General features: G+C 36.1%; 1 protein-coding gene across 2 annotated transcripts; it reads right to left on the bottom strand.

Annotated features, from left to right (window-relative positions):
* Nucleotides 1-744: 744 nt before the first annotated feature.
* FBH4 (basic helix-loop-helix (bHLH) DNA-binding superfamily protein) lies at nt 745-4,367 on the bottom strand. Of its 2 annotated transcripts, none has more exons than XM_028242189.2 (6): nt 3,294-4,367; nt 2,219-2,430; nt 1,952-2,122; nt 1,377-1,442; nt 1,217-1,285; nt 745-1,131 (listed from the first exon to the last, which is right to left on the bottom strand). In XM_028242189.2, the coding sequence occupies exons 1-6, from the start codon at nt 3,721-3,723 to the stop codon at nt 1,060-1,062; spliced, it is 1,020 nt and encodes a 339-aa protein (XP_028097990.1). In that variant the 5' UTR covers nt 3,724-4,367; the 3' UTR covers nt 745-1,059. The 2 variants fall into 2 exon arrangements, with proteins under 2 accessions (XP_028097990.1, XP_028097989.1); XM_028242188.2 differs by having other exon boundaries at nt 2,219-2,556; nt 3,294-4,366.
* Nucleotides 4,368-25,951: the final 21,584 nt, after the last annotated feature.

Raw genomic sequence — 25,951 nt, forward strand, 5'->3', positions numbered from 1 at the left:
AAAACTATAAAAGAATCAAATATACCCATAAACTTTCATTAAAATATGTCCGATACTGCTCCTCAGAAGTCATTATTATAAGATTGATTTTTGGCCAAAACAGTGATATACGCATAACTAACCCCTTTTGCTACTATTGGCAAATACTAGGGTGCTGCTGCATTCAATGCGGTCATCAGAGAAAGAGAGAAATGGATAAGGTTCATTTACTATAAATAGAGACAGACAAAGGACTACGATCATCCATGTCGTTGGAGGTTTTAAAGCTTGTGGCCTACCATTTCTGAGACTTATAACTTCCCTCAATAATTCCACTCCATTAATGGCTTGATTGCTTCGCTCTGAAGCAGGACATTTTGCTGGAAATTAATATACATTTTCCCCATTCGATTCCATTCGAGCTGTGTAGTAAGTTGTTAAAGATGAACTTAAAAACTTAACCAATTTTAATAGGTATTTATGTTTGATTTGTTTACTTTTCGAGTCATTAACAAATGGAAATTACAAAACTTAAAAATTTAACAAGTTTCATGATAAATTCAAGTTTAATTTGTTTATCTTTCGAACTGATTTAAAATTAGTTTTAATGAGCCTAACTAATAACTTGGTTTTTTTATAAGGTATGCATGCTTATGAATCCTAGCCAAATCCAACTCCAACCAAGTTTTAACAAGTGAACACAACGCAAATCCAATGTTAGTAGTTTGGGTAAAACCATCCTACTTTAACTCCTAGGATCTTGGCTGTGTATAAAATTCTTATTCAACAAGACAAAACAAATTACATATAGCAAGGAAAGTATTATTACAACATGTCCTATACAGTTTGTCTATTTTCCCCCCTCAATCTTGTAAGCAAACTTTGGTTAGCTTACAGGATCTATATCTTGGCCATTCTAGCAGCCCTTCTACTATTCATACCCATTTAATTTAAGTATTTAATTATTATAATAATTATTAAAAAAAAAAAAAAAGCTTTAGTAATACTCCGGTGCAGAAGGGATTAGGTGCTATGGTTTGTTTCCACTTGTACATCCTCTATTTTCTGTACAGAAGCCAATCAAGCCGACAGATTTGGGAGTGGTTTCTGCAGACTCGAACACTTGCAGTTTGCCCGATTTTCGCTGAGTATCTGAAAATTTTAAACGAAAACAGTGATCAAGCACAGATCAAAAGATTTCTAATGAAGATAATATTTGGTTCTTCTTCTACAATACCTTGTACTGTTTTTGTAGTTCTTTTATGTACTCAACAGCCAAATCCAACATGTCTGCTGTGTTTGTTTGCTGTCAATGCCAATTACAAGAAACAGAAAGATTACTTGAGTTTCGAAATTTAAGACCAGAGGATGAAGTGTATAAATTATTTTAATCCTACCTTGTCCATGTTTGGGACAAGCTCTTGTAGTTTCCTCATTCTTTCACTGATCCGGGTTCTCCTCACCTGTGACATACAACATAGGCTTAGTTTAGTTAGAATGAAAGTGGTGAAAAGTGAGGGAAAGAGAAAAAAAAAATTAAACTCTTTGTTTTTTTTTTGGGCGTTTGTTTTGCTTGAGAACAATAGAAAATGCAATTAAACTCATCTTACAGCTCATATCAGCATGGTCTTGGTTTTCAATTTCCAACAACAAACACAAAAAAAATTTCCTATTTGTTATAACCTCTCACCTTAACCAATTGCATACTCTCAAATTTTCCTTTCTTTCAACTCACTTTCTGTTACTTTCACTTCCATTCATATCTTTCAACCTATTTAAATGACAAATATATCTTACTCTAATATGAAGAGGGTGTGGGTTGTATCAGACTATAGTATAAACAAAAACAATTTAATTACTGTGGTAACCATAGAGATAATTTGGATTGTCTGATCAACAAAAACTTGGATCAGCAAAACTATAGAAGTACTTTAAAATGAACAGAAAAATAAGATAAAACAAAATAATCTACCCTCTCAGCAATACTTCGTGGATGAGTGGCACAACCTCGCTTTGCTCGAACCTTACAAGGAACAGTCTCTTGGAAGTGCAGTAACTTTTCCATGTTAGCCATTTCAGCTGAGGTCTTTGGTAAACTTAAGTGATGTGACAAAATATGCATACGATTTTCAAGCTCTCCATTCTGATTATAGACAAGACGACAACTTAGAGAGAAATTCAATTCAAACAAGCAATTAAATGATGATTAATGAATGCATATGAGTTGCCAAATGGTTACCTGAATCCCAGTAAATAACTTTTCATCATTATCCAGGTCCCTTTTCAGCACAGAGAAATTATCATGAATATGTGAAGAATCATTCCAAGAACCAAATGCATATCCGGGGCTGTAAAATTGAGGATCCCTGCTGCCATTTCCGAGTTTTATGTCTTCGTGGCAGCTCCCCTCGACGCTTTCATTATCGATTTCAGAGATCTGAGACAGCATACCTAATGAAGATGGCATTCCAGATGAGAAATTCATCAGACCTCTCAACCTGCTTGAAGGACTTACTACATCTCCATTAGTACCATTCCCTATTCTGTAATTTCCAAGACCTCTTAGAGCCGCATAGCCTGCGAATTTGCTGTGAAATTATCAGAATATATATTCTACCAACTGATCATTAGAAGTCTATCTGCTGTGGGAATACTTCGGCAAAGCTCATTTGCTCAAGAGCGTGAAAGCTATCCCAAGCTAGGCCTCTATGATTAGTATTGCTTTTAAAAAAAAGTTATAAAACTCTGTTTCGCCTTCATTCATTTTCTGAACCACAAGTATAAGAAACTAGTCCCATTCAATTAAGCATCTAAATCAATAATCTAGCACCCATATTCCATTATTGCAAAAAAATTCTCAATAAAGTCAATTTCATATTTAATCTCTTTGGCACTGATATCAACCAGCTATATTTAATCAGATCGCATGTAGTCATTTTATTTTTATTTCTTTTAAACAATCAATAGGAGGGGAATAGAAGAGGAGAAAGCTGCATTACACAACTGTGAAACTCGAATCCGGGCATCACACTAGTAAATGAGCACCTCATCTATCAGACCAAGCCTTGTTTTCTTATTGCTGTCATTCAGATGAAAGTATTTTGTCACGAGTGAAAAAAAAAAGATGCGCCCCAAAAGCATAAGTAAATGAAATAGAACAACATTAAAGTAATTTAAGGCCTAGACAAGCAAATCTTTCAGATTGAGCAAAGCGGAACGTTCAAATCTTAGAAACACATTGAATCTGCGAGTGCTAAAACCATGTTAGAAACATTAAACAAGAATGAACCAAAGCACAAGAACTTGAACAGTACCATTTTGAGCAGTGAGGTGAGAGAAGAGCCCAGCAGGGGAACTAGTTTGCCGCATAAGACTGGAAGAACCAATTGAACCGACCACTCCGTAGGAGCTAGTGTTATCCATGGCAGCCAATTGGGTTCCTGAAGTATGTCTCGGGTACTGAGGAGGCAATTGTGAAGTCACAGAGAACCCATTAATTGCCAGAGGTTTGATCTCTTCCAAATCTTGAAAAAGACTTTGGGAAGTCAAATGGGTCAGCCTTTGAGCTTCAGGGCTCGAACACTGATTATTCATCGGACCCTTTTCACTGGAATCAGTACCAACATTGGTGAACTTGGAAAGGAGAGAGCTGGGAGCAGAGCGAAACCTCAACAACCCAGAATTGGAATCGGACTGTTGATGATGACTATTGTTGTATTGTCTATACTCGTCTTGATGGTTCATATCTGTGTTCAACAACGGTTCTCTACTGTTTTCGTTTAGAGTTCGAATCGCAAGAAAATATAGCAGTTGGGGTCATCAACTAATGCTCGAGAATCACCATACATTCCTCAAACTTTTTCCAGGAAAATTCGACAGTCTTTTTCAGGGAAATTGCTTGTTTTCTAAGCAGTTGGGAATGAAATCTTCTAGTCGAAGCAACCAAAGTATAATCTTCAAAACTGAGAGAGAGAGAGAGAGAGAGAGAGAGAAAGAGTGACAGTGGGTAAAATAAGTGCGAGCTCCTCAGCCTCAGGTTTGTGAAGTAGGAATCTGAATCAGTAAGAACTAGTAGAGAGAGAGACAATGAGAAGTGTGTGCATTGAGATGAAAGGGAAGTTGTTGATATCTATCTATCTGTCTATCTATATTATATATGATTGGATGGATGGATGGATATGGATGGGGTTTTAGACAGTGAGAGAGAGAGAGAGGTGGTGCCGTAGCGGTGGTAGTGATACGTAGCGGTGGGTGTTGGTGGTGGTGATGGCACTGAGAGAGACACAGAGAGTATGAAACAAATTTTAAGATTGTCTGAGAAACAAAATGACAAAAAGTAGTAAACTCCGCCAGTCATCAAATTTCCCTCTCTCGTCTGTTTTCATTTTGGACAAAAATACGAAACGGTCCGAACTGGGAGAGGTTATTTTGTGGACTTTTTCAGTAATATTTCACGCCACTTACAGTGTGCTTTTTATTTTTTATTTTTTTTCCAAGACAAATGTGTTTCAAGTCAAACACCGCAAAGATTTTTTCCACTTACACGCTAGGGCAATACTAGAAATCGATGTTCTAAAATAATTATTATTGATGTGATATTTAGGCTAAGTTTGGGAAGTCCCAAATAAGTCAAAAAGTCAAAAAGTTATTCAAAAAGTTAAAAAGTTAATATTATTCACCAAAAGTCAACAATTACGGCTGCACAACTCCCAATTCAAATTTTCCTCTACAAACCAATTTTTACAATTTTTTATTACACATTTTTCCATAAAAAGTCAAAAAGTTAACTCAAACATCCATATTTTCAATCTCAATTTTTTAGTCCAAAAAGACAAAAAGTACACTTATTTAGTCTTCTCAAACTTGACCTTAATTTTTTTTTTAAAAAAAACAAACACAATAATGTTGTGGTAGTGGTGACACCATTGTCACATCATTAATAGTGACAATTAATTAGGAATCTCAGTCATCTTCCTACGTATTATAATTTTTGCCAACTAAACATCCAATCCAGATGCTCCTATGTCGGTATCTTTTTTTATTTTATTTTTTAAATAAATATTTTTTATGTTGTATACTTATTTACAGTATTTGATGAAAAGGAAGAAAAAAAAATAAAAAAAAAAACTACGCAATATACAATAAGTTACAAATTTTAAACATTTAATTTATAAAAATATGTTAAATTATTGGACCATTGTTCATGTAGAATTTAGTATACTATATATAAATAGCGGAAATAAATGAATTCGGACATATTTTTTACATTCAAATTGAATCCATTTATCATGCGGGTGAATCATGTGCCTCCATTGATATTTTCAAATAATTTCAAACAGTGGAGTAGAACTGCTAGAGAACTATCCACACTATTTACAGTACAAAGACGAAATGGTTTATGGAAAAAAAGCGCACAATTTTTGTTGTTTCAAATACAGAACCCAAATTCTGTTTATATAAGAGAATTAAGAGACGCATAAGATAGATGTATTATCCTAGATAATATCTATCTCATATCAACAATATCTAATTAATAATTATCATTTAATATATTGACAATTATTCATGTCAAGATTATCTCATATCAAGATTATCTCATATCTTGAAATATAATCTATTAAGATTATTTGGATCTCTCCTAATCGGATCATGCCACCATGGGCGACCCAATTGAGTCCGGGTTCTAAACCTGGCCCAATTTCCAACATCTCTCACTTGAACATGCACTAACATGACACCGCGCCTTTTGTATCTCATATACCCCAAACCCATCTAAGTACATCGGTCCAAAAAACATCTCTAATCCCTCAAAATGAGCATGTATGACCCTCTCAATTCTTGCAATATATTCAGACTCAATCCGCCTCTCATACAGAGCAATGTGAGTTGCCGAGAGTGAATATATAACAGTGGTGTAATACTAGATGATCTTCCATTCGCCCTCATGCCATTTAGTTTAGGATTGACTGCTTTCTCAGTGATGTCTCATAAGACCGAATCATACATGACCACAGGCAACATACTAGAGTAGCAGAATATCAACCCTTTACCTTATGACATAGTCAAAAGTCACAAAAGGGTACATAAGTGAAAGTCATATCAATAATGACACGTAAGACTCACACGGTAAGAAAACAGGGATCCATTCTCTCACCCCATTACTCGGTCACCAAGCACATGTAGTATGAATACATGCTATGGTGGAGTAACTCTTCCAAAGAGTGACGTCACACTCGATACACCGTACAGATCTTAGTCAAGTCGCTTTCTAGCATCTAACCTGAATTCTCTATTTGCTCACCTTCCAAGTACCAAATGAGATCTCGCATCTAGCTAATCATAACAGGCACAACATGAAAAATGGGTACTAACATCCATGTTTAGTCATTAATACGACCTTATCTAGGTTGTAACCAAGGCGACATGCATAGTGGATAATTTAAGCCTCTTGTGGCTCCAAAAAAAATAAACTACTAGTCTCGTCCTTGATCGCTCCCAAGCGCCAAGGACAATTGCTCATGTAAGTGAGTCAATCTTACCTGTTAGCATCATCATCTGCTAATCATTATGACACAAACCATAACAGCATCAATATCCCATAATCTCACAAAAAAATAAGTGATCAATTGAAAAAACACAATCACAGTCTGTGCAATTCTGGATTCCAAACATAAGCCCTATTGGCACCTCTTACGATAAGCATATACAACAGAATCCACCATGTGCGCTTTACATGAAGTGGTTCAAGATCACTACTTACTCATTTACCTTTCCAAATATATTTTGGTGACCAATTTGCGTTTATTCAAGATGCGCCCAACAAGCGCATTGAATCTTACAAAGGGCAAATTTATACACTACCAGTAAAGCATCCTATCCATAGTCTAATAAGCAAGGTCAAGGTCTAAACTACTCAGTTGACCATTTACCAAAGATAACACTCATCATGCCGAATACGCCCGCATAGCGTACTTTAGGCTCCCACAACAAAACGATCAAGGAATATAGATCATTTATTTCTCCCAGAGACAATCTAAGGATTCACTCAATAGCTGAGACTCTAGCTTTTACCAATAGGTAAGTCAATGGGTTTGTAATTTTGCATCTAGAATCATTCTAAGATATTCTTTATGTAAGTCATCAAAGACAAACCGAGAATTCTCCCAGAACAATCCCTAAGGATCGTACATCCGAGCATATAAATTACATCACTCATGTCCATCATGTCTAAAACAGAGGACTACCAACCCTAGGTGGCGACAACCCTATAAATTCCTGACTCATAATGACTAAGTAAGGAAAAACTTCTTTTGGACCATTGATCATGCCTTAATAGTCTTCATCGATCATCGTTAGCCCATTATGGCTCGATGAAATCTAAGAACTATTATTTGGATAACTTTTCGCCATAAAATCATAAGATAAATCCCTACAAATCTATTTATCTAATTCTCCAACGAGAAGTTGGGTCACAATGTCCACAAGGTAAAGTTCCGAACTTATGTCAATCATAGCCTAAGTCAAAGTAACCTCACTTGCCAGGAGAAAGTCTTCTCATGGTCTACACCTTCTCCAATGGTGCGACTTTTTGATATCTAGTGAGCCTTATGCCTCAAAAGATGACTATCCAAATCGCGCATAACTTTAGAACAGTTTCGCGTCATAGTGAAAAGTCAATCAAATTGTAGAAATGGTTAATCCTCAAAGATATTGTCTTAAAATGCGCAACATTGATATAGCGATCCCGATTTTCCCTTCATTGTTTAATTGTATTTCGGACTCGGTTCCGTGGATGTGTTGTTGTCTTATTCTTGTTTTCATCCTTTACTCTTTGTATATGAGTCTTGGGTCGTGTTGGGCAGGTTTGAAACAGGTTGGGTGTGTTTGGGAAAACAAGTTGATTGTGGTTGGAAACGAAGGGTTAGTGTCCATTAAATTTTCATAATGGTCCATTCATATTCAAACTTGTCCTTTCAAATTCCAATTAGTAGGCTTTTATGACAAACTTGTTCATTTAATATCCTTATTAGTGGTTCATTTAATATCCTTATTAATGTTCATTTAATGACAACTAGTGTCTTTTCATAATCCAACTAGTGTCTTTTCATAATCCAACTAGTATTTATTAGTGGGCTTTAATGAACCAATAAATCCTAAATTGACTTTTCAATTCTAACCAGTGGGCTTCTATACACTAGATTTGCCTATAAATATCACCATTCCCTAGCATGGCAAACACTAGTAACACTCTCACACACACACACATTCGACTAAAGGAGAGGAAGGAGAACAAAAGAGAAATCTTGAGAGGAAGAGGAAGGGATGGCTTGCTCTTCATTTTGATTCGAAAATTATTGGCTTCAAAATCCTTCATCTTCTCCATTTGGTCTCCCTATTTGAGGTAGGGATAACTACTCATTTTTATGATCTTTGACATAAACTTTTGGTCATTTTGATTTAATGTTGAAGTTGGGTGATTTTGGGTGTTAGGGTTTCACCTTGAACAAAGAGGGGTTTTGCTATTTTGACCAATATATGTATATCTTGGGTCTTAAAATGAGCTTATTGATTGTTGTAGACACTGCATGATGATTAGGTGAAATAAAACTAATCGGTTGAATATGTCATTGAATATGACGGTTGAAATAATACATCGAATTTGTGTATTGATTGATCGTGTATATGATAATTGTTTATATACATTGTATTGTGTGGGAGGAGATGGGGGATGGACTCCAAAACCGGATTTTATTTGGGAGGAGATAGGGGATGGACTCCATTGATACAGCAAATCTATGTATCATTTATGAAGTATGAAGTGTTTTAATATGAGTTGTTATCTCATGAGAATTGTGAAGTATGGAAGTGTTTTATTATGAGTTATAATCTCATTTAAATTGTTGATATTGGAAAGGATCATGGACATACTTGTCATGGATTTGGATTGTGCTGTATGTTGGTTTATATGAGTTAAACATTTATCAACATGCCAATGTTTTAGTTATTGCTCATATTATGTTTAGTATATCTCTACTGGGCGTTGGCTCACCCTATATGGGACATCATTTTCAGGTCCAGGTGATATGCCACCTCCAAGGATGTTGCTTGGGAGGTTGTCGAAGCTGAATGCTTCCTTTTTGTGATTATTTTGTGTGTAAATCAAGCCAATGGCTTATTTTGCGTTTTGAGTTAGTACTCTCTTCTTTGTAACCAAGTGTTGACTTGGAAAGGTGTAAGCCCGTAAGACAATTTACTTTTGATGTCAACATATCATACTTTTGTAATGAATACTCTGATAAATAGAAATATGCTTTATCCTCTTATGTCTATGCATGTCAAGAATGTGGGTTTATCTTGTATTATTTTGAGGGCGTTACAACTGATCCAGTTTTCTAAAAAAAATGGGGACTTAGAGCCTTTAGAATTATCCTAGGCTCTTTATCATCTTGTGGAGCAATCATGAATGTTTCCTTCTCAATCACCCAGTGATAACGTCGAAAATTTCCACATTCGCTACCACGCAACTAAGAATGTAGAGTTTTCTTCTCTAATAGAGTAATTCACTAGTAGGCACGCCGCTCCCACTGTTCCTAGGATATTGAAAATTTCTTTCCATTCTCAACTAGGCTACATAAAGCGCCATACTTAAAATTCTCTATCTTATATAGTTCCAAAACTCTATTTGCGCCAAGTTTACTAAAAAAAACTTTATGTGACTTAGTTACACTCCTACAAAGCTGCTCACCTATAAGCACATAACCTCGAGGGTTTACATGATAGCATACAATAATGTGCCACATAACCCTTAGCATTTACAAGACAACATACAATAATGCACCATAGAACTCTAAGTCTTAACTTCGCAACCTTATGAGAAGTAAAATAAAGATAAGCTGCTTGATGGTTACAAATTGCCTACAAATGGCTATCTGCTAACCCATTACTTGCTTAGGGGTATAGGCAACAAATTAAAGTGCAATTCCCAATTGGGAAACATTTTGCGCCATCATCCACCTAACATAAACAATACTTAATTCATTATCTCTACTACACCATTCTATTGCTGAGTACTAGGAATAATCAATTTTTTAAACATCCATTTCTCTTCACAGAGTTTTCTAAAAAATAACTTAAATAGATACTCGCCACCTCGGTCAAAACTAAAAGCACGAAAGCTCTTATCTAATTGATTTCGACCTCATATGTGCAATGTCAAAAATCATCTCAAAAATTTTGACTTATGGGAGATCAAATAGTCTTGACAAAGATGCGTATTATAATCTATAAATGTGTCGAGATTAGGGCTGACTATCATACCCTTACACATATCCAATCACAAATATCATAGTGGACTAAATGCACTAATACAGATGTCTTTCTACGGCTTTCCTACTTACTTTTGCGCAACCATTGCGAACAAAATTACACATTCACATTAGAGAAAGATACCACAAGTGAGTGGGCCCGAGAGGGCCTATTCAAACCATACATGTCATCTTCTCATTAATGTGATTAAATACAACAAGCTACTGGTTTATGACCAATGTCATAAACTAATTCCAATCATTCTAATGTGTGAATTCTCAAAGACAAGTGTAAAGGTTTAGGCCCAACTAGGTAATGACTCATGACTAAATAATGTTCACTAGATCATAAAATGATATCATGTAGATATCAAGTGCGCCTAAGTCGCAAATTTAACTAGTAAGTGTTAATCCCCTGCACTTTCAAGTCAATTTTTTCTTTACTGCATCTAATTGAAACATAACGATACTCCTCTTGCCATCTCTATTTCTTGTTTCATAGTTTGTTGCAATTAATTCTACTATCCACAAGAGGGAGAGAATAAGCTATCAATCTATGATAGCTCTTAAAGCAACTTAAGCGCTAATTAGGCTAAAGAGGCTAATTCAACACAATACTCTCACAAGTGATGCGTCAAATTCTTAGAGTCATAACAACCTTGTCAGCTTTGACCTTTTCGTTACTATGTTGCAACTTTTGTGCTTGGTGGTAAATGCCATTCAAAAGTGTTAGCCTAGCTAAGGAATCATACAAAGAAGAACCTTCACATGTCTCACACTTAAGTGTGGAAATAGTAAATCTCAAGACTTAGACAAGTTGGCAATGCTAATAATAGATTTTGCAGCCACTAGGAGCTAATCTTCTCACTTAGTGTTAATAGATTTTTGCAACTTCTAAGCGTTAATCTTTTAACTTTAAGTGATTCTTCCAACGCACAGTATCATAGTGCATGAAATTTTTATGCTTCATTCACTCCCATCAGTTGGGTAGAGAGCAAAACACTGCTCATACTGGCTACTCATCTAATACTTAATGACTAACTCATTTAAGCTTGCATTTCTTAGATGACGTGACTCTTGGATGTTGCTTCATCCAATGATGCAACATTATTACAAGTCAAATTACAAAGTCCATCCGCGCAGCTCAATAGTCAGGATCATATACAGATCTATTGAGGACTTACTAGTTTAGCAACTCCAAACTCGCCAATGAAAATAACTTAGCATGTTGTTAATCATAACGCACACATCAATTTTTATTGCGCTAAACAAGGCAACAAAACCACGACGACATTAAGTAATATTTACTCACTTTGGCTCAATTAAGGTTTGACCTAAAGTCTCCAAAACTTTCTATATATCTAAAGAATAGGATTACGTAGTTCACATTTAAACATCTCTACTGAGCCTAGGTCAACCAAATTAACTTCATAAGCTAAGTCAATTTAGAGGGGGGGAAATACGCATTGAGATTAATTTGATTAGCATATCATAATATAATTTTGTCGCAAAAATCTAAATTAAATAGTGACAAAATTACACAAGTCTGAAGATCGAATATTCTCTATGCTTATAATCATGTCTTGCGCCACAAGTGACAATTATCCAAAATTTAATTTAATTCATGTACAAAATATTAGTTTTCGAGAGTAAATCTACAAAGATTTCTCTCCACCGAACAGCCTCTCACTAACTATGGCATGTCTAAAGCATGATAAAATATTAATTCCATACAATAGCATCTCAATTTGAATTCATAAAAGAAAATATGTTAGAATATTTAATCATAGAATTAAAGTTCACCAATATAAATAAAGCATACTATTTAAAAAAACAACATACTACAAGTTCTAATCATTTAAAAGAACTTAATATGTTGTATATAATATTTAAATAATTCCATAACATATTTCTATAATTTCTGCAATTTTCTAAAATTTTCTAAAATTACAAGTAATTAATAATTACACAAAAAATCAGAAATAAATATTACAGAATCTGAAAAAAAAAAAAAAAAAAAAAAAAAAAAAAAAAAAGACAAAAATCATACCAGGAACTAAGATCACACAGCAACAGTCTACTGTAAAAATTTCAACTCCAGAATTCAAGTCATGCTATCCCAAGAGCAATTTAACGTAAAAATATTGAATTATTTATTAATGAAAAATATATTATTTTTCATAAAATTCTAAAACTTTAACAAATTGTAAAAAAATATATATAATTACGAGTCCAACGGTATAAGTCATGCTTCAATCAGAATTATATCGAATAATATAGAAGCAACTAACGTAATTTTTAAATTTAAAACAGACAAACAGAGCCTTAAAATTTTCAGCTCCTACGTCACCGCTTACCAAAGCAAATGATGTCAGCGCATTAGTCAGTGTCAAGTCAAACCGCGTAGATAACGTCAGCAAATTCGTCTTTTTCTCCGTTTGCTTCAACTCTCGCCTAAAATTATGGTTTGAGTTTTCTCCTCAACTGTAAGTCAAAATCAGTCCCATAATATACCGTTTCAAAGGTCTCGAAAGAAGGATTTTGAATATATAATTTTCACAACATAAAAACAAAACATATAAAACCATCATGCAATCAAAGTTACGAAAATTTGATATAAATCTTATTTTTCTCAAATCCGGCCGTCCGATTTTTGCAAAAACTTTGCAGATATGATCTAAATAATATAGACTACAATATATATGAAATTCAAGACGATCATAGATGGTTCGAAAAACATCAATTTTATGCACAAATCATATCTATACACATATTCATGCACAAATAGTACGAAAACACCCAACAATGGCTCTAATACCAACGTAGAAATTAGTATACTATATACACAACGGAAATAAACGGATTCAGGCATACTTTTTACGCTCAAACTGAATCCATGATCATGTGGGTGAATCACGTGCCTCCATTGATGTCTTTGAATAATTCCCAACAGTGGAGTAGAACTACAAGAGAACTACCTACATTATTCATAGTACAAAGGCCGAATGGTTTATGGGAAGAGAACATATAGTTTTTGTTGTTTTAAATATAGAACCCAAGTTCTATTTATATAAGAGAGTTAGGAGACCCATAAGATAGATGTATTATCCCAGATAATGTCTATCTCGTATTAACAATATCTAATTAATAATTACCATCTAATATATTGACAATTATCCATATTAAGATTATCCCATATCAAGATGATCTCATATCTTCAAATATAATCTATTAAGATTATTTGGATCTCTCCTAATTGGGTCATGCCACCATGGGCGACCTAATTAGGTCCGGGTTCTAGACCTAACCCAATTTCCAACAGTTCATTCTCAATTTCATATTCTATTTTTTAATTGAAATAAGATTAAGGATACTCAAGTCATAGGTCCTATTTATAAATTTGTAAGGCTATAGATCTAAGCGTCTTTTTGTTTTGATCATAAGGACAATCTCATGTTTATAAGGACAATCTGTGCACTTTCATATTTATTTGAATTTATGTGTGTCTATCTATTCAAATACACTCTTCATACTGAAAACCATCTTTCTCTCTTTCTCCTCTCTCTTTCTGGGTTCATAGGTTTCCTCTGGGTCTCTTTCTCTCTCTCTCTCTCTCTCTCTCTCTCTCACATGAAATACCATAGGGACTATCCAATGCCCACAAACAAAGTTAAAAGTTCAAGCAAATGCCTCATCTGCTATAGTACACAGACAACCGATTATTCGATTGGGAACGATAGTGAACTAGGAAGAGAATGGGTGAGATATCAGCGCTGGAGCCGACAAGAATGTCGTGGCGAATGCATCGTTGAGATGGATGGCGAGGTGGAGAGGAGTTTTATGGTAAGGATTGTCGCGGCAGTTAAGCATGACAGATATTTCGATGGAGACTCACTGGGTTTGATGCAATGATGAATCCAGGGGGCTAGGGGGTAGCCGCACCCCCATAAATTTGGAAAATATCATATATTATATTAGAAATTTGAAAATAACTTAAAATTATAGGAGTTCGCACTCCCAAATTTTTTGTAGATAATTTTAAAATTATATAGAGTATCCCTCCCCCCCAATTTTTAAACTATAGAGTAGCCCCCCAAAGACTTAATCCTGAATTCGTCCCTGGTTTGATAGATCTAGTTAGAAACTCCTTCAGTGTCTCCGACACTATCCATGAAAGCATTGACTCACGTTCCACTTCCCTTAAGGCTTCTTCACATTTTCCTCTAACTACTCCAGCCATGACTTCCACTATCACCACCATGACTCCGAAGTTCATGTCCATGGAAGTTAGAGACAGAAACTCTATGAAGTTCATATCTTTGGAAGAGCACCATGGCAACGTCGGAGCACCAACGTGTAGACCGCCCCCGAGAACTCCGCGGCTTCGCACCGCGAGGGCGCGAATTCCTTTTGTTCTGAGGCTACTACAGTTCGGACTCAATGTCATGGTTCTGAATCTAATCTCGCAAAATGCAATGCAAGACTGATAAATCACCAAAGAGTCCAAATCCGACAAATCGTTTTGGAAAACTAATTTTAATAAAGAAGTGCCAAACATGGACTACTTTTTCAGATACAAAGTCGCCACCTAAATGTTTTATTTTGGAAAAAATTTAGGAAACCCTGACTTGTGCCTAAGGCCACATGTCCGACATCACCAAAGTTGCCTCGGCTCGGGAACTTGGGTACGAGAGGGGAAGGTCATGCAATGAGCACCCCCGCTCGCCCGATCAAAGATCGCCCTGTACTAAGCATGATATTTTGTTTTTGAAAACATATGTGTTCTTATTCCGGTTATTAACCTAGAATTACAATGTGATGCACACAGCATACAAGTATAGACTAGATCGCCTAAGTTGGAACAAAACATTGCATGTTCTTTTGTTTTAAAAACAGTTTGAAATTTGCTACTCGCAAGTAGACTAAGTCGTGGATTTCAATGATTTGTTCCAATTCAAGCAATTCAACCTTCACCCACAGGCATTCAAGCAGTCAATCACTTAAGCAGTTAGCCTCATGGCAAGCATGTTTTCATTGCAACATTAACACATATGCAGAATGCTAAAGCGTAAATACTCACAGTGTACTCCGAGCCAAAACAGAAAACTAGTTAGAAATCATGCATGATCCTAGTTCATGTTAAGATGACTAATGCAACACATGCGAAAGTGCAACTAAGATAGGCACGGCTATTCTAAGATAGCATATGAAATGCAACTTGATACATGTATTCAAATTTGAATTGAAATACAATACAGTTCGTATGATGCGCCAAACCCGGTGCATGCAAAACAGATGAATGATGCAAGCATGCAAGCATAAGGATGCTAATCAAAATGTGTCCTAAAAATAACCATCGTAAGCGGTTAAGTAAAAGGGAGAAAGAAATGGGGGTTGGAAGACATGCATAACACACACGCACGCTTATTACAACAGTTAGCCCTCTCAACGGAGGGTCCGAATAAGAAGCTAACTAGCTAATCGAAGCTAATTAAACTAATTATTATAAAACAATGCTAATCAACTATTCCTAGTTAACTAGCTATTACAAAACGAATAAGCAGCTAAACGCATTAACTACATAAGTACAGAACCAAACATAAGCTAGCTAAGGAAAGCAGTAAAACAGGAGCCTCGAGGCGAGAAGTGTATACATGCCTGGTCGCTTTGTTCGGAAATCCATCGCGATGCCCTGTTTTGCCTCTATTTGCAACTATTCTCAAAACATTGCACCAAGCTCCAAAAAGCTTCCAACTTACCTTGGGGACCTGTAGGAGGGCTGCCGACCACCTAGGGGTGTTTCCAGCCACTAGCTGACCACTTTCCATTGCTGCAGACCAAAAAAAGTGGTCGGCCAGGTAGTTTTTCTGGTCGGCCGACCAGTTTTTTGCTGCACTTCTCTAATTTGCTGCAGCAGAGAGCAAGAAAGGGCATGACAATGTATTTGCAAGGTATGTGTGCACAACCACCCTCCTTATCATTTCATAAGCTCAAGGGAGTGCAGTTCTCGACTCTCAGGCCACCAATCACGCACCTCGATGCATGATGGTCGAGGAGCCAAATTGCACAATTCAATATGAAATGAATGCACACATAAACACATAAAGCCTTGAACTCTATCATGTATGATCAAGAGGGTCGGCGACCGAGAATTGAGGCACGTTTCATCACTATAAGTATGAAACGTCCCTCGTTCCTCGTGTTTGGACTAACACCTAATCCAAACAAATGCAATGCAACTCAAGCATGCAAATATGTAATGCAACTTAAGTATGCAAACATGCAATGCAAGGCATGCAAAACACAATGCAACTATGTGGCATACTCAATGCAAAAGATAGTATGGCAGACACAATGCAAAGAACAACATGGCATACTCAATGCAATGTGACATGATCAACTTAACAAAGCTAATGACATGCAAACAATGTTAATACATACATACACAATACAAGGCAACATAAACATGCAACAACATGATGCAATGTAACAACATTCACATAACATGCTTGATGGACTTAAACCAAAATGGACAGACCTCAATCATGCCCAAATCAGTGGCCATGGTGATGAAACTAGGCATGAAGATCAAGACAAACACGTTCAATGCAATGGCCCATTAAGTAAGCCTAAGAGCATAATTCTCAAGAGTGCTCAAGGGGTGATAAACATGGGAGTGTAACAACACTATAAGCTCTTAAATTAAGCAAGAAATGATGCCAAATCATTCAACCAATACAAGCATGGCATGCTAGGGTCCTTAAGGCATAAGGCTAGCAAACAGGACTATACAAAGGGACATGCAACACATGGCACAAATGCACAAACCAACCATGGACAGAGCTTAATTAGGTCTAAACAAAGACCAAAACATGCTAAGATGAGGGCTCAAGGACTTAGGCAAGATGGCATACATGTTATGCCACAAACAAGGCAACAATGCATAACACTCAAAGGTACTTAAAGAGTGAATGAAGTGGGAACATGGCAATGCTACATGCTCTAAAATGCCATGGTAAATGATGCCAAATCATGTACACAACACAAATGAAGCATGCTATGGTACCCAAAGCTTGAAGCTAGCATAGGCATTTGTACTACAACTATGCAAAACATGAAGCATGTGGTCAAGGCAATGCAAAACAATCCTAGAACATGCCAAAATGACTCTAAAACATGTATGAAAGGAAGCTAAAACAAGCTAGCATAAAGGGCATAAGGCATGATGTATGCAAGGCAAATAAGGTGGATTACACTACACCTACCAAGACCAAGCATGGGATGGCTTCGCCAACAAAAATCAGAGTTATAACATGGCAAAATAACCCTAAAAACACATTGAAATGATAGCTCACAAGCTTAGGCATGAAGGCATACGCAATGATTCATGTTAAGGCATAAAAGGCAAACCCTCCAACGCATTGAAAGAGTGAAAGATACAAGTGTATGAACACACTATATGGATTGAAATCATATTTCAAATGATGTCAAATCATTCAAATAGTCCAAGTAATGCATGTTAGTGGACTCAATACATAAAACTAACAAGCTAGAATGCACTATAGCTATACAAAGCATGGCATGCATGACCAAAACAACACAAATCAGAGCTTAAGCATGCTAAAACATGGACAAAAGCTTCTTAGAGTTAAGCCAAAATCATGCTAGAATGAAGGTCTAAAGCATGATACACATTAGGCTAGTTCATGAAATTACACTACAAGTGTATGAAGCATGCAAGGGGCCATCAAACCAAACCCTAACAGAGGTATATCATGGCAAAACAACACCAAGAACATGCTGAAATGGACTCAAAACAAGCTAGAAAGACATGCTACCTCATGAAGCATACAAGACTAGTTTGTGAGAAATACACTACGAGTGTATAAGGCATGCATGAGGTGACAAAACCAAGTCAAAACAGTTGTATGCCATGCTGAAATAAGCCCAAATACATGCTAAGACATGGCCAACATAAGCTTAACAAACATGCTCACACATGAGGCAAATAAAGCGAGCATTCAAGAACACAAGAAGAGGGGATGACCCTCTCCTATTTGAGACCTCAAAATACCATTTCCACTATTGAAATTCCTCTGAGTTTCAGTGGTGAGAAGGCCAAAACAAGGTGGTCCCAATAGCTTAAAAGGAAGGTTCAAAACAAGGTCTAACAAGGCACAAGAGGGGGTAGACTACCCCCAACACAAAAGTGACCTTAAACAAACATGTTAAGGATTGAAAAATAGAACTTTTTGCAGTAGGAAGTTAAGCCTAAAACACCATGCAAATAGAGCTAAAAGGTTAAGCAAAATCAATGGATTTAAGGGTTAGAAGCTCACCTTTGATAAACACCTTCAAAGCTGCAACTCCAGCAACTTCTTTAAGCTCAAACCAATCCAAAAACTCCAAAACCAACCTCAAAGAGTCGCAGCAACAAAAGGATGGTGTTTTAGTGTGTGTTTGTGTGTTAAAGTGTGATAAAATTACACTTTTAGGCACAAAACAAGAGCAAGCAAGGAAATATAGAGACAAGTGTGTATCTATCACTCCAGCCACAAAATTCTGAACCTAGAGGAGGGATAAGGAGGTTCTCTTTTACAGAGAACAAGCAACAAGCTTATTGGACAAGCTTTTGGCCTAAAGCCATCCCTCCATACACGTGTATGGAGGATGGCTTCTGTGCCTTCCAGCTGGCACAGTTATACTAAAAATATCTCCAAATATGTGATGAAAGCAGCCGATCGGCCGACCACCACAAGTGGTCTCCCAAGACAAAAAATGGTCGGCCAAGGGGGGAGAAGGTCTACAGCATGAAAGCAAGGCAGTGGTGTGGTGGCCGACCAGAAAAGGTGGCCCAAAGACCAAGGAGACCAGTTGGCCGACCAGAAAATTGGCTGGCAGGAAGAAAAGTGGTCTCCAAGGGGAAGAACTGGTCTCCCACCCTTGTACCACCTTCCAAACAAGGAAAACAAGGTTTGTACCAAAACCAAACCAAAAGGGATGTAAGACGAAAGTTCGGGAGTCAAGGCGTGCGGCCAGGAGACTCGAAAACTAGTCTACGAGCATCAAAAGTTGTCTTCCGGACCACAGTGTCCCTCTAGGCAGAGGCAACAAGGTATGGTTCAAAAACCACACCAAACGGAGAACCTTAAGCGGTCCCGAGACAAGGCGCGCGGCCAAAGGCTCCGAAATGGAAAACTAGTCTCCAAGCAGGAAAAGTGGTCTACGACCACAAAAAGGTGGTCTCCAGACCACTTTTTCCCTCTAGGGAAGGGAAACAAGACTTGGTCCACAAACCGAGCCAAAAAGAAAGCAATACAAGGCACTCGACCGAAGGTTCCGGAAACTCGGAACGAGCACAACATGCACAATCACCGAGCACTTAATCGATGACGTCTGAGTCTTAAGGTCAGTCAAAAATGGGGTGTCTACACAACGACACATCACTTCCTGCAAGGCATTTCAACCTGTGGTGTTTTAGAGCGAGATATTGGCATCAAAACCAATGGGAGTGTAGCAGTGAATGCATCGTTAAGATGGACGGCGAGATGGAAAGGAGTTTCACGGGAGGTCTTGTTCGAGCTTGAGAGCGTTGGTAACTAATATAGAAGGTGGAGACGCCATTGAGAAGATGATATATATATATATATATATATGTTGAAAATTACCTAGTACATGTTTTTTCTTGATCTGTTCGTGTTGAAGACAATGGATGAAAAAGGAAACAATATCTTCTGTAGGTAGGTGCCACGGAAAGCGGTAGTAAGAAACTTGAAGGCCGTAGTGGATTTCGTCCGCATTGGTAGAGAAGAGAGTGAAAGTTGGTAGACAACTGAACGGATAAAAAAATTTGAACAAATATTAGTCTCTCTCATCTCTCTATATGTGTGTGTGTGTGTGTGTGTGTGCGTGCGTGCGTGTGTGTGTATTTATATTACAATTTAAATAAATAAAATAAAAAATTAAACAGATAGGGAAAAATAGGCTTATGAATTTCAACAGATATGAAAAATAGACTTGGTGCCTTTCAACAGATAGATACAAATTTGAACAGATATGTTTGAAAAATTGAACAGATAAATAAATATTTGAACAGATAGGTTAAATTAAAAATTTCAACAAATAATGTCTTTTTAACCAACAAATTTCTTTTTAGCCAACAAATGTTCTTATGGCCCCAATAGTTTCACTCTTGTCCTTAAAGACTTATAGAGGTGAGAATACGGATTTATCACCAATTTTCTCTAAAATAATTTTGGATTTGTTTTTTACTCTCATATTGTGAGAGACTTATTTAACTTAGTTTAGATTTCCAAAAGTTTTTGGTTTAGACTTCCAAAAGCTTCAGATTTCTTAGGCTTACTTTTTACTCTCATATTGATTAGATTTGTGAGAAACCTATTTAATTTGGCTTAGACTTTCTAAAGTTTTAGAGTTAGTTTTTCTGAATTAACTTGGATTGGATCGGATTGGAAAAAAAAAAACCTATTTTGTTTTAGGAAGGTTTCTTTAGCTATAAATAGGTGAAAATTCTCATTCATTCTATTGAACTTTTTAATTCCTTTCATAAGCTATTGGAAGCTAACAAAAGTTCTTTGGGATTTGGAGAGATAGGCCATGGGTCTCTTCAAAGGTATTGTATGAGGTTTTCTCCTTACTTGGTGATCATATGGTAGATCAGTATTCATTGTTCTTGAAAGATTTGTATTTATCAGTTTTGAGTAGATCTTGTTTGTAAATATTTCAATTAGTGTTTTACTTCAGATCTGGGTGGACCTTCGTCGTCTTGCAAGTATTGTTTAGTGTTCTTCCATAGTTTCTTGGTGGCTTTTTTGAAGTCTTAATTTGGTGAGATTTTATCACACGCTCTTAGAGGTAGAGGGGTGACTTTGAGTTTAGTGAGAGAACTTGTATTTGGGTGGTATGAGTTGTGAGAGATTATTTTGTCACCGTTGTAACTCTTTGAAGCAACTGTTCTCTTTACTGGTGGATCATTCTCTTTACCTGTGAATGTAGGCTTATGTCAGATATGGTATTTACATAATTTGCATAGTTCTTCTATTCCATATTCAAAACCATCAACTATCTTGATGTAGTTGAGTTTTCTATGGGATTTTTGCACAACAAAGTGCAACTATGCTCCTCGGTGATGTTTGAATTGGAGATAAGTTGTTCTCAATACAAAAAATAATTGTCGTTTTTAGCATCTAATTTCATAGTGAAATAGAAAATAAATTTCAAAATTTGAGAAAAATTATAAACAAAGGATAAAAAAATAAAAAATAAAAAAAAATTAATTCAAGGGGAAATTGCACTTCAGTCCAAATTTCTAAAAAAATTACAAAAATATGATCAATTTTAAAAATTAAACTTATAAATTTTTTGATGAATTGGTATATTTTTTGTAGCAACATCACGTTTTTGCAATTTTCTTTAAATTTAATGCATTAAAAAAAAACAATTACAAATTCAATGCATTTAAAAAAAAATACGATAAAATTACTTATAAAAACATGAATTATTTTATCAAAAAAAATGGAGAAAAAGGCCCCTAACTCTTAAGTTGAATTTACCTAAATTTTTCTTCCTCCTCTCTTGTTCTCCTCAATCTATCTCTTCTCACACAAGCTCCATTGACAAACCACATGTCGCTAGCCACTACTGTCATCTCCTTCCTACTATCGCCAACCCCTCATTCACATTTCCTCGCCATTCCCACCACCTTTGATAACCCTTCCCCCCTAACCCCCCCCCCAACACTCCCGATGCCCTCGTCACTCATAATCCCTCTTATTTAAAGAGAACGTTTACAATGAGTGTCAAGTAAAGAAACAATGTGCAAAGAGAAGTATAGGAAGAAAGAAGAAAAAAATTGTAATTGATTAATTGAATAACAAAATTACAAGTCAAAGTACATTACCTTGCTATTTTTATATCTTTGAAATAAAAGTGCAAGTAAGTAAAGTATTGAAAATGAAATTATAAAGAATGTAAAGTTATGGTTATGACTACTACTAGGAAGGAAGATCAAGACTAAAATTGAAATAAAAAGAAGTGTTGAAGTTTTGATGGTTTCTTTTATTTTCTTTTCTTTTTTCTTTTTTTCGGGCTTTTACTAATTTTTTTTTTTTCGTGGGACATTCTCATTTTCCTACTGGGCTTCATGCTTGGCTCCTTCCTTAGTTTGAATTTGAATTTGCCTTGTAATCGTTTGGATATTAACTACTCATCGGCATCTCAGATCTTTATGTGGCTTCGAATGTTATGCTTCCTTCTTTATGTTTCTACCACATGTGTCCTCCCATGTCCCGTGTATTCTTTGTTAGATTGAGCGGCCAAATAGCCCTCAATATTTTATTTATTAATAACAATTTGTTCATATATAATGTTTTAATTTATTATTATATTAGACTAACATTTTATTATTTAGTATTTAATTTACAAAAAAGATAATGGGTGTGATTGATCTAGTTGAATAAGTAGTTTGATTTGTTCAAACCACTATTAAGTGTTTTCCTACTTAGTATGAGATATGCATGTGGATGGGGGTAGTGTGGTTATTATCTCCTAATAAAAAGGTGTTGTTATAATATGGATAAATGGTTGAAGATTTGAGTGAGTGAAACAACCCCCACAATTTGATTTATAGGGAATCTACTTTCTAACATGTATATAGATATGGGTGTATGAAACAACCCCCATAATCTGATTTTTAGGAAGACAGTTTCTAACATATACTTCTGTATACATATATGTGTGTGTGTGTGTGTGTGTGTGTTTGTGAGTGTGTGTGATTCCCAGCCATGAAATATACACACTATAACCCAAGCACAATATCTTCAATATCTCTCCATTATCTATTGCTTTTGCAAACCTTTTATTTTTCAAATATCAATTCAATTTTGCTGTTGTTGTTGGATATCACGGTGCCATTATAGTTCAAGCTTTTTCGGCATGGCGTCAATTGTTTTTTATCACTGGTATCAAAGCCACTGAAAGTTGAAGCCTACTACCAAAGCTTAGAAGATTTCTTTAATTGGCCATAGACAAGCAACAACAGTTCCATTAGTGTTGATTTAACAAGCAATCAACATTAAAATTTGTTCCTTGTGTGGATCCATGAGTCTATGTGAAGTTTTCCATCATTAATAAACCAATTGTTTGATTGAATGTGAAGGCTTCAAGCATTGTCCATTCAATTTTTTAAGAAGATCAAGATAGTGAGAGCAATTTTGGCAAAGCACTGTCATCAAGGAGATTTGGTATACAACAATATTTTTTATAACACCCCGAAATAATTACAATAAACCATCAACAATATTAATTACGTAATAGCATGCGATGAAATAGTTATCTTCCATTAATCCCAATTACTTGTACAAAAGGGTAACATATGCAAATATACATTCACAAGTCTAACCTTGAATCTATAGCATATGTTACAACAAGAGATAAGATATGAGAATAAAACAGATAATAAGTTCCCTAAAGGCTTACAACTTTCCAAGACAGTGCTTGGTTACAACAAAAGTGAAATTCAAGTCCAATACAATTAAAGGCCATTGGCCTATACAAAACATATACAAAAATAAACAAAATGAAACTCTTGCTCCAAGTCCTCCCAAACTATTACCTTCGCGGAGGCATATCATCAGCACCTGAAATGTTTTCCCACATAGGGTGAGCCAATGCCCAGTAGAGATAATCCAACACAGTATATGAATCTTAACAAAGCTATAGAGTGGATGCATATGCAATACTTGTGCCAAAACATTTTATATCTCTTTCCAAAACCATGCAATGCCATGTTAATATCATAATTCATTTCCTTTACAATAGAAAAAGGGCAATGAATTACACTCTGGGAATCTCAAAGAAATACAACCTTTCACGAAAATTTCGTCTGCGGAAAATTGTGAACCGACACCCATGTAAACGCAAGCTATACAATCACTACTATTGCCATTTTACGGATATTTCGTCCGCGGGATCGGTGCCCATGTATACGTGCAGTTTTTAAGACTTTCACCATGGACACTCAAGCTAACTTATTTCAACGAGACAATACATGTTTCCCAGATTCATCCCTTTTGTCTCAAAACAATAAATATTTTCAATGCATAAATGTGAGATAATGCTCAATGCAAATGAATGAGAAAATAGTTTCAATTCCGCTATTTCTCATGCAATTCGTACAACAATCATAGCTATCCTCCACCGATAGCCCAAAACAGATATTTTTAAACAGATATTTAAAACTCATTAAAGATACACTTTTCAAATTTTCAAGATATGAGTGATAATACATATCCAACTCCACCATTCTCATCACACTGAATCGAATTTCATATTCCCAACACCAATTCCATAATTTATATAAAATTAACATTTGACATTAGTAGGGAAAAACCCTTGTTTCTTCAAATATCAAACCCAAGTACCAAAACCAACCATTTTATCACCACTCAACTTTATTTCCAAAGCCACAAACATTTCCAAGAATCCATTGTGGAAACCACTCTTTTAATCTTTAACCCAAAACCCTAGATTTGCTTCAAAAAACTCCAAAATCACAATATTGTTTAGAAATCGTAAATAACTAAGTTAAAACTCATAGAAGGTGCGAATAATCCCTACCTCATGTTTAGAAGATGAGAGAGAGAGAGTGATGGAACTTCAACAATGCCCAAAACCCAACATTGTTCGGATAAAAAGGAAGCTCACGGCGTGCTCTACCTTTTTAACAAAGGGACATGGGTGAAGAACTTGATGGATCTAGGTGTATTTGTAGAGAGAAGTAAAGTTTTAGAGAGAGTGGATGAAGATCTAGGGTTTTAGAAAGTTTATAGATAGAGAGAGAGATGAAAAAGTGACTCAGAAAAGTGACCTTGTGAACTGATATACGTACAGATTGCTCGAGAGCAAGAAATGTCGCTCGAGCGTCTAGACACAAAACATGGGACTGCTCGAGCGCAGGAATTTTCGCTCGAGCAAAGAATTCAAACTCCCAGAATTTTTGCAGACAGAAGACCACCGCTCAAGCCAACACTGCTCGAGTGCAAGAAAGTCCGCTCGAGTGGAAAATGCCAACTCCCAATATCTCTACAGACTTGTAAAAGTACTGGAAGTTCATAAAGACCGCTCGAGCGCAAGAAGTGCCGCTCGAGCAAAGAAGCCAAATTCTAGGCAACAATAGTTTGAAACACAAGCTACCAATCTATTCCAAACGCCACCAACACAAACTAAAAGCCAAACCCAAGAGAAGTAAGGGGAAACAAGACATGAACAACTGTATAAGACAATGAAACCCTGATCTAAAACATCAAATGGGTCTGGTCTAAACCAGAAATGCTATAACCTCTCCCCTTGAGGAATTTCGTCCTCAAAATTTAAAGCAAACATTTAAAACCAAGCTTAAACCGATTATCACAATGATGGTAATTCAAACTCAACACTATGACCTATCTACCAACCATCTACTTCCATCAGCATAATAAACAAATTTTCAATACTGAATATACAATTCACATCTCCAAAACATATACAATGTTTATATTTCATTAACATAACAAAGTTTTCAATATATGTTCAAACATCAATAAATAGGTCTGGATACTTCTCATGGACTTCCGCCTCACGCTCCCAAGTGGCATCCTTAACCCTGTGGT

The sequence above is a fragment of the Camellia sinensis genome, chromosome 12, assembly GCF_055761805.1.
Source record: "Camellia sinensis isolate YWXY chromosome 12, ASM5576180v1, whole genome shotgun sequence".
In the NCBI taxonomy this organism is placed as follows: domain Eukaryota; kingdom Viridiplantae; phylum Streptophyta; class Magnoliopsida; order Ericales; family Theaceae; genus Camellia; species Camellia sinensis.